The sequence below is a fragment of the Triticum dicoccoides genome, chromosome 3B, assembly GCF_002162155.2.
Source record: "Triticum dicoccoides isolate Atlit2015 ecotype Zavitan chromosome 3B, WEW_v2.0, whole genome shotgun sequence".
Classification (NCBI taxonomy): domain Eukaryota; kingdom Viridiplantae; phylum Streptophyta; class Magnoliopsida; order Poales; family Poaceae; genus Triticum; species Triticum dicoccoides.
In genome coordinates, this window is record NC_041385.1 from 385,729,403 (window position 1) to 385,739,371 (window position 9,969).

A 9,969-nucleotide genomic window follows, 5' to 3' on the forward strand; every position below is an offset into this window, starting at 1 on the left:
TCTTGCTGTTGTGTAGGGCCATCAAGGTGACGGCGGACGACCGGTTTTCACGCGTTCCAGAGGCAAACTCCTGGTAGGATCTTAGGCAATGCCGACTGTTGTCGGGTCGTTGTATGCGATGGAGCGAAAGAAGGGCGTCAACTAAGACCGCGAGGAGGCAAAACACAAATAACCCTGTTGTGTTCTTCCTTTATCTGATTTCACCGGTACGCTAACATTTTAACCATGTATGTCCCATTGCAACGCACGAACAATTTCCTAGTACCATTGTGTAGAAGAAGAGTACTTGGTGCTTAATAATCTCTACTACCTAAAAGATTTGTAAGGTTCCCTCTCCCCTCTTACGTCGAATTTTTCTTCCGCCCTCGCACGTCCATGGTCCCGCCTCCCGTCCTTCCTTTTTTCTGCCGATCTGCCGCATGCATCGTTCATTTTTGTTTCCAAAAATCCTCTCCCACGGTCCCATTAATCCCACGATTCACGACCCTGAAAAATCTCCATTAACCACCGCCACATCCCACCTTCCTACCTCATGGAGGCATAGATTCTCTCCACCAACATCGCTGGAGGCAGCCTTCCACCGTGACACTAGTGCCCTGTGAGGACTCCGCGATGCCGCTTCCCACATGATCCGCCGCCGCGACGCACTCTCCATCGTCGTCTTCCATCCTCAGCATTGAGGACGCTGCAGAAGCGGCGGGATGGTGGCGCTGAGCTGCGAACTGCCCTACGCCGACACCGACCCTTCGGCATGCTGATACCCCGACGCCTAATCGTCACGTCTGCGGACTCCAGTGGCCTTGATTCAAAGGTTAGAAAATTTGATTCTCATGTCGTGTGTGCCAACTGATTCCTTCACTATGCTACTCTTTGTTTTCTTATAATTTTTAGAGAATTGTTTGATCCTGATTAACAAGATGATATGTGGATTATGAAGATCACAAGTTCACATTAAAGGCTGACGCTGGTGTCTCCAAGACATATATACATGCATTGATGTGATTGGCACCAACAGCAAGAACGACTACTTCATTTGTCGTGAATCACACTTGTAAGGTATCCAATCAGTCGTTCACTTGCTTGCTTGATGTCTTCGGTTTGGATGCTGATATGCAGTTCTCATAGATCCGTGGGTTCGTTGCATCATCTCAGATTGTTGTTGCATGTATGCAGGCAATTTTTTTATTTTCCTGAGAGCTTCGATGGTATTCTTGGAGTGAAACGGCTGGGGCCAGGAAAGGCTTGATTCTGGTCTACTTCCATTAGGGCAAAGACTAGAAACTCCGTGATATTTTTTTTCTTGCCACATACACGAAGGGTTGTGCATACAACTTGCACTGTTGAAATCAACATATGATTTCTTCATGGCCTTTTTTTTAAACGGAGACAAAAGATTTGCCTCATCACATTAATAAAGAAGAAGGGTGACAAAGTTTTTTAAAGGTGAGGGCATTACTCCTCAACAAATGCATCCAAGCACCAAAAGCCTACTCTTCAGGGCCTTCTCAACATAGCATGGGCATTTAGATATATATTTTTAGCATTCTTCAGGGTCTTGATGAACAATGCCTATTAATAATACCAGAAAAGCAGAGCAGTAGTTTAGTGCATGTTCAGCTCCATCCACTGATGGATATATATATGCAAGGGAAAAAAATACATTTTTTGGTGTCAAAGATTCATCAGCGATGAACTGATGAACTGTATGTTTTTGTAAACTTGATATGTTCTCTTAATATAGAGCGTTAATCTTCTCTTCTATATTTTACAAGGTTCACATTATCGGAGGGATATGGATATGTTGAGTTTGGTTGAAAGATATGTTGAGTTTGGTTGAAAGAAGAAGAAAATAAGAGTGATTTAACATTAATAGAAGGGAAATAATGTCGCTTCATATGCATAGGGATTTTAAAGATATTAATACTTTACTCGTAAGATTAGTCAAGATTTATGGAGGAGAGTGGATTTTCTACTCGTAGGTGTACTACATCCGAGTTGTTCAAAAATTGAAAAAACATTATGAAACAACATCCAAAAAATCTGAAATTTGGCAACATCAGTCTCTACGATATGTTTGAAGTTCTTGCAAAGTTTCATAAAAAAATATATTATCTAAGGAGCTCTCACAAAAAAGCCGTTGCTCAAACAGTGCACAAAACTTTGAGCAGCGATTTGTTGTTTTTGATGAGAGCTCATGGGACGTTATTTTTTGATGAAATTTTGCAAGAACATCAAACATTTGATATAGTTTGTTGCAGCAAAATTTAGATTTTGCAAGAACATCCATGTAAGAAAACGGACTGTGTTGGTTTAATTATTAATTTAATATTTAGATCCTGCTGCAACACCCGGGTAATTTCCTAGTTCTTTTAGAAAAAAGAGAAAAAGAAGAGTGCTTACTACAGACTCCGCCTCCGGTAAAGAAGAGAAAAGAAAAATGTGAGGACTCGTCTCGTCTCCCTTGCGCCTCGTGACGTGGGCTGTTTCCTCGCGCCGCTTCCTCCAGCCCGCCGCGCCGCACCACGCCGCAGCTGAATCATTCGCCCCCGCGGCGTCTTCCCTCTGAGCCTCCCGTTAGCACCAGTCCGTTCCTCTGCACCCCAACTGCAATCCAATCCAATCCAATCCTTCCGCCTTTCGGCGTTTCTGCTTGCCTGGGACTTGGGATCTCGTCGGGGGAGGCGGCGGCGGATTTGAGATTTGGGGCACATGGCGTGGCGGCGCGTCCTCTCCCAGGTGTGTTTTCTATTAACTTTCTTCTTGCTTTTCTTCGTCCTGCACTTCTCCTTTCGCGGGGGGCGCGGTTGTGATGGGATATGAGGGAGGGAGGGAGGGATGTAGCCGTGGTTTCATTAGACTTCGGAGCTTCGCCTCCGTGTGCATGTTGTATTAGACGAAAGACTGCTAATTCTAGTTGTGATCTTATAAGCGTGATCCCTTTTATCTTGGATGCCTGTGGATTTCAGGTTAGTTAATCTGTTAAAAGTACAAGAGTTTCCTGATTATAGTGTAATGGATTCTATTTTGTATCAAAAGTTATCAGATTGCTTTGACGAATTTATAGGTATTGGTAAGTTAAGTCGGGACAGGCTTGTGTCAGTTGCTAGGTATGCGGTATGCCAGAAAAAGTTGTGTAGTATGTATTGCTATGTTTGAGCATGGAGATGTATCAGAAAGATTTATGATTGACAGTGGCGGAGCCAGGATTGGACCAGAAAAGGTAGTTTAGTACGCATGTATTGCTATGTTTGAGCATGGAGATAGTTCAGACTTCAGAAAGAAATTATAGTTAAATAGTGGTGGAGCCAGGATTCAACCAAACCCCGGGCCAAACGGTAAACACTTGTAATTATTCCAGAAAGTACTCCGTACCAAGTCATAATTAACATAGAATTGATATAGCTTAATTCCACCGGGTAAGCTATGTTTGGTCTTAGTTTCACATGTTGCAGCGCTCTGTTCTTTCTTTCTTTATCTACCGCTGTGGTGCTTGAGTAACTCTGTCTTTGACCAATGTGATTTGCTTCGCCACCTTTGTTGATGGGTTGGAAGAACAAGTACATGCATCAACAATAATAATCTACCAAGATCTCTTCAAATGCGCCAACAATTTTTTCCATGCACCACCCAATCAGGTCCCTCACTCTGCCCAACATACCCATTCCCTTACTTTGATCAACATCAGGAAAAAATTCCCAATACGATAGCTAATCTAGAACCACACACGATAACGAGGCTCAACTGCTCTGGTTGGCCTTATCTAGTACTCCCTCCGTAAAGAAATATAAGAGCATTTAGATTACTAAAGTAGTGATCTAAACGCTCTTATATTTCTTTACAGAGGGAGTATCTGCAACTTCAATTGGTCAATTCGCCATGTGTCGGATGCGGATGAGGGTGAGCCTCTCCAGATCTAAATCTTGCTTTTCACTCAGTTCCCGATGGCTCCGTGCTGCCCAAGGGCCCCTCTTGCAGGTAGCATTGCTGCTGGAGGCGGTGGTGGAACTTGCTGTGTACACTGCCGTGTAGGATGGGGAATTCAGGGAAGTTGTTTAGGGATCATGGTTTGGGGATTTGGAGGCATGGCTGAGTTTCTACTTCCTGGATCCCTGGCCAAGCCGAATGCCCCAGCTACACTTGTTCCTTGCATTCGATTAATTTGCTCAGTTATTTTGCCTTCTACTGTTCTTGGTGCCGTATATATTTATGTGTATGCAAGACTTAATTCAGGTATACATTTTTTTATTGCAGGCTGCAAGGAACCAATCAGCATATGCAATCTATAATGAGTTGGCAGCCTCCTCTCCTCTGAGGTCACTTAGAAGTGACATCAGTGCAGGTATACGGTCTTTGTACAACGACAGCATCTTGGCTCAAATTGTAACCGTCTCTACTTTATTGTTTAATCTAACAGTTTGTCATTTGAAACTTTTAAACTTATTAAAAATGTGAGTGTCTGTATCTGCATATTAAACATATATCTTTATCTGTCTGCCCCTTATTACCTTTTATTTGCATTAAAGCAGTCCTTGAAGGCCATTATGGTCTATTTATTTTTATTCTGTAGTTAGTGTTTTGTTACATTGCTCTCGGGGGTAATTCTTTTACCTTCCTTTTATTGTTTTTTTTGTGCTGGGGATGGTCAATGCAGGTGGCGCACTCAGAAAATTACATGAGAGGTATCATTCGAGCTATTTTGGTGGCCTTTCACGCAGCATGCGAGACCTGGGCTCCCAGAGTGAAGGTTCTATGCTAAAAGAGATATACAGGAGTGACCCAGAGCGTGTGATAAAAATATTTGAAAGCCAGCCTTTGTTGCATTCGAATCCTTCAGCACTCTCTGAGTATGTAAAAGCTCTTGTAAAGGTCGATAGGCTGGATGATAGCACCTTGCTAAAAACATTGCAAAGAGGTACCTATATCCTCAAAATACCTTACTTTGCTGTGTTCAATAGGTTGTTTTAATTTAGCTGCTTTCTGGGGCATGCTGCTGTGTCTGATTTTTCTTTTTTAAATAGTCAAGAAGGTTCAAGCATGATTGGAAATTGTTCATATATACTTCTTTCTATAGCATATATATGTTATTATATCATGTACCCAGTCCTAAACTCCTGATTACTTTAATGTGTTTTTCTTTATGGCTCGTGGAGTATCAGTCACTTGTACTACAGTTAGATAAATGATAACCTTGTACTATGTGTTGCTAGTTTACAATCATGTTGCACTGTACTACTCTAGTAGCTCAGGGCTGTACTGAGATATATTACTAATAAAAGATTATTTTTCACAAAATTGGTAATGTTCCATTGGAAGCAGGACGCACAGTTGTTGCTGAAAATCTGCAACATGAAATAATAAAGACCAATACAGAAACTAACAACTAGAACAAGCATCATTATTGCCCTAGTATTTTATTTTACCTTCTCCAGTTTAAGTTGATCTGTCGTTGGTTAAGGCTGTTTTAGTTTTCTGCGGAAATGTGTTTACAGTTAAGTTCCATCTGTGGAGCCTGAGCATCATTCCATAATGACTAGTTTTCATAATACGCGGCTTAAAAATCGTGCATGGTATACCTGTTAGGTCTTGCTGCTTCAGAAAGGTCAGAAGGAAGCCTTGGTAGCGTGCCGGCATTAAAGAGTGCTGGTCAAGTGACAAAAGATGGAATTATTGGCACTGCGAATGCGCCTATTCACATGGTTACAGCAGAAACAGGTCAATTTAAGGATCAGCTTTGGCGCACATTCCGAAGCATTGCACTGACTTTCCTTTTAATTTCGGGCATCGGGGCTCTCATTGAGGATAGAGGAATCAGCAAAGGTTTGGTTTTCTCAACGATCTGAAAGACTAATCTCCTAATTCCAAATTGGACTTCATCCCAGTAATAAATTTGATAAAATCCTTGTAGGCCTTGGTCTAAACGAAGAGGTTCAACCAAGCATGGAATCTAGTACGAAATTTAGTGATGTAAAAGGTGTTGATGAAGCCAAAGCTGAACTCGAGGAAATAGTTCACTATCTTCGAGATCCAAAGGTAAACCCTTTATTATTTTTTCCATTGACAATTGAATAGGTTTAATTCCCGGTGCTAAGGATTAACTTTTGCCTAGTCATATTGTGAACTGCTTCACATTACATTCAACTTTTGAAGTGAATTATTTTATTTTTTGTTCTGTAACTCATTTGATCTATGAATAGCTTGCTTAATTCAACACCGTTGTTTGATTTTGCCAGCAGAGGTCTTGTTGTCTTCTTAGTGTTGTGCTTTATTTCTGTCCAATTTGTTTGTTCTCAGCTGAATTGCTTTCTCAATGCTAAGTTATGTAGTTCACATTTTGTGGTGTAGAAATCAGTTGTTAGCCACTGTTTTTGTGTATCCTTGCTATATCCAGTCCTCCATTGTTGGCATTATATCTGCTTAATTTGATATTCATAACCGGCCTGTATGTTTTGCAGCGTTTTACACGTCTTGGGGGAAAACTGCCAAAAGGTGTTCTGCTTGTTGGTCCTCCAGGCACTGGCAAAACCATGTTAGCGAGGGCTATTGCTGGGGAAGCCAGCGTCCCTTTTTTCTCGTGCAGTGGTAGTGAGTTTGAGGAGATGTTTGTAGGCGTGGGAGCTAGAAGAGTGAGGGATCTTTTTGCTGCAGCAAAAAAACGATCGCCTTGTATCATATTCATTGATGAAATTGATGCAATTGGTGGGAGTAGAAATCCAAAGGATCAGCAGTATATGAAGATGACCTTGAATCAGTTGCTTGTTGAGCTGGATGGCTTTAAGCAGAATGAGGGGATAATTGTCATTGCTGCAACTAACTTCCCAGAGTCATTAGATAAAGCACTAGTCAGACCTGGGCGTTTTGACCGTCATATTGTTGTTCCCAATCCAGATGTTGAGGGCAGACGTCAGATCTTAGAGGTCCACATGTCAAAGGTAATTTTGGGAATTTTTGTTGGCATGCTATCAATATTAAAATGTGATCTCATATCCCTCTGCACATAATTGCAGGTCTTAAAGGGTGATGATGTGGATTTGATGATCATTGCTAGGGGAACACCAGGATTTTCAGGTGCTGACCTTGCTAACTTGGTGAATGTGGCTGCTCTTAGAGCTGCCATGGATGGCGCAAAATCCGTTAGCATGAATGATCTGGAGTATGCCAAGGACCGGATCATGATGGGTAGTGAGCGCAAGTCAGCAGTTATCTCTGATGAGTGCAGGAAGCTGACAGCATACCATGAAGGAGGGCATGCCCTTGTTGCCATGCACACGGATGGTGCACATCCTGTCCACAAAGCTACCATCGTGCCCAGGGGGATGGCCCTTGGGATGGTGGCTCAGCTCCCTGACAAAGATGAGACTAGCGTGTCAAGGAAACAGATGCTAGCAAGATTGGATGTGTGCATGGGAGGACGGGTGGCAGAGGAGCTTATATTTGGGGATAGCGAGGTGACATCCGGTGCTTCATCCGACTTTGAGCAAGCGACTTTGATGGCAAGAGCAATGGTTACTCAGTATGGTATGAGCAAGCAGGTGGGTCTTGTTTCATACAACTATGAAGAGGACGGAAAGACTATGAGCTCAGAAACGAGGCTTCTAATTGAGGAGGAGGTGAAGAATTTCTTGGAGAAAGCATACAACAATGCAAAGGCTATCCTCACCAAACACAACAAGGAGCTCCATGCTCTAGCCAATGCACTTCTTGAGCATGAGACCATGAGCGGAACCCAAATAAAGAACTTGTTGGCCCAAGTAGATAACAAACAGCCGCAGGGGCATGCTGTTGAAGCCCCACAGAAGACGCCAGCTTCACCCCCATCTCCAGCCGCCGCGGCTGCTGCTGCTGCGGCGGCGGCGGCACAACAAGCGGCAGCGCAGGCCAAGGGAGTTGTCGGTATCGGGTCTTAGCATCCACAGGTTTGCATTCACCAAATTAGCAGGTTGTTCTGCCAAACCGTCAGCTGATGAGTATCCCCCAGGAAGAATATGCTACACTGCTGCATCAAACACGAGGACACATCGATGTTGCTTGGGGTGTGGATAGAGAAAGAAACACATGGAGGAAAATTCACACATAGTAGCAGGCACATGTAGCTAGTGTTTGAAGTGACTTCTCTAGTTGTGCTGTTGACAACTTCACATCCGAATAATTGTTATCGTTAAAATCTGCCTTGTATTTGTGCGATGCACGTGTTTGGTCATGAAAGTTGGCAATAATAATATTTTGCTCATCAGCCGCAACGCTGAGATTGAGATCCCATGCATACACACGTTATGAAGGAAGGCCTTGTGAGCAGCTAAAATGGCCAAAGTTTCAGATCAAATCTACCATGTCTTGGAACTCTTGCATGCACGACCGCGGCAGGCCAAGAAGCACCACGATGCTGCCCTCACGCACGTCCCGCATAAACATGACCACCTCCCCGCGCGGCAGCTCCGCGGGGCCAGACTGTGCGGCCTCGCCTCACCCGAAATCGGCCGCGTGGAACCCAAGACGGTTCCACGCCGTCACCAGCGTCGTCGCCGTCATCGACGGCGCCCGGCCTCCGGCCACTTGCACGTAGTCGATGGCCGAACGGACGAACGCGTCGTCCGTGCGCCTGATGGCGTCCTGGATCCACCGGGCCGCAGCGGACACCGGCCCGCCGAGGAGGTCGCCGGCAGTGGACACGCAGCAGGCGAAGACGACGCGTTCCCGCAGAAACCGCGAGGCAGCGGCGGGTCGACGCGCCGCCTGCCGTCGACGGCGAACATGAGCTTGCTCTTCTGCTCGGGGCGCATCCTCATGGCGCGCAACGTCGCGCGCCAGACGAACGCCGTCAGCGCCACGAAGGTGGAGCTCGCGCACGCCTGCCGCTTCAGCCGCGCGAGCCCGTCGGCGTCGATGGCGAAGGCCCGGTGCACCCGCGGTTCCTCGCGGAGGCAGGCGAGGCTGGACACGTCCTCCATCTCTGCGAACTCCTCGTGCGGGAAGGCGACCGTGGGGCTCGTCCTGGCGCGCAGCACGGTGCGGTCGAGGAAGGGCGGGGAGGAGAGGGGCCCGCCGCGGGCCATCTCGCCCCAGGAGCGGAGGAACTCCGCCGCGGCGACGCCGTCCGCCAGGCAATGGTTCATGGCGAGCCCGAGCACGAAGCCGCCACACCTGAACCTGGTGACCTGCACGCTCAGTAGAGGCGCCCTCAGCTCGTCATCTTCCTTGTCCTCGGAGTTGCTGCTGCTGCGGCCGACGAACACGAGCTGCCCCTGAACCGCGGCGGCGTTGGGTGCCGACAGTACGACGTCCCCGACCTCCTTGAGCTCGCAGTCGGCGTCCGCAACGACGAAAGGCACGCCACGGCGGTCGTTCCGGACCGAGAGCCTCCCGTCGTCGGTGCTGACCACCAGGCTCCCCTGGAACGGATAGTAGTGCACGAGCACCCTGCCCAGGGCGTCCGTGATCACGGCGGCCGCGTCGACGCGGGCGCGGGACGGGCTGAAGACGTGCACGGTTTTCATGAGCACTGCCACATTCTGGTCGAGGTTGGAGAGGAAGTAGTACTCGTCGGCGGCAGGAACGTCACCGGCAGCGTGCACGAGCACCGGCTCAGCCCTCGTCACCCTCATTCTCCGTGTTCCGCACCCGCACCCGCACCTACGTTCTTTGTGCCTACCATGAAACTCATGTTATATACTCCTCCCTCCGATCACTGTTATAAGATGTTCTGAATATTTTATTAATATGAATTACTCTTTCTAAATACAAGTTAGACATTTCAATATGAACTACATACAGAGCAAAATGAATGAACCTACACTCTAAGCTATGCCTATATATATCCGTATGTAGTCATATTGGAGAATATCTAAAGACCCACAAAAAAATATATTGGAATATCTAAAAAGATTTATATTTAGCAACGGAGGGAGTACACAAAGACTGAAGCGAGTGAACAAACACATTAAATTGTGTATATATACATCCGATTTGATTTTT

The 9,969-nt window shown here is 46.0% G+C and overlaps 1 protein-coding gene and 1 pseudogene across 2 annotated transcripts; one reads left to right on the forward strand and one right to left on the reverse strand.

The window, feature by feature from the left end:
• Nucleotides 1-2,436: 2,436 nt before the first annotated feature.
• On the forward strand, nt 2,437-8,227 carry LOC119276131 (ATP-dependent zinc metalloprotease FTSH 5, mitochondrial-like). 2 transcript variants are annotated; one of them, XM_037557124.1, is made up of 8 exons: nt 2,478-2,736; nt 3,842-3,897; nt 4,252-4,339; nt 4,652-4,912; nt 5,581-5,817; nt 5,906-6,030; nt 6,453-6,929; nt 7,005-8,227. In XM_037557124.1, exons 2-8 carry the CDS (start codon nt 3,877-3,879, stop codon nt 7,902-7,904), a joined length of 2,109 nt encoding a protein of 702 aa, XP_037413021.1. In that variant the 5' UTR covers nt 2,478-2,736; nt 3,842-3,876; the 3' UTR covers nt 7,905-8,227. The 2 variants fall into 2 exon arrangements, with proteins under 2 accessions (XP_037413020.1, XP_037413021.1); XM_037557123.1 differs by lacking the exon at nt 3,842-3,897 and having other exon boundaries at nt 2,437-2,736.
• A 61-nt stretch (nt 8,228-8,288) lies between these two features.
• On the reverse strand, nt 8,289-9,635 carry LOC119276132 (annotated as a pseudogene).
• Between the last annotated feature and the right edge of the window lie 334 nt (nt 9,636-9,969).

Coding starts and splice junctions, on each gene's coding strand:
- LOC119276131 (XM_037557123.1), top strand. CDS start 2,710: ATGGCGTGGCGGCGCGTCCTCTCCCAG. Junction 5,818..5,905: donor GGATAGAGGAATCAGCAAAG/GTTTGGTTTTCT, acceptor AAATCCTTGTAG/GCCTTGGTCTAAACGAAGAG. Junction 6,930..7,004: donor TAGAGGTCCACATGTCAAAG/GTAATTTTGGGA, acceptor ACATAATTGCAG/GTCTTAAAGGGTGATGATGT.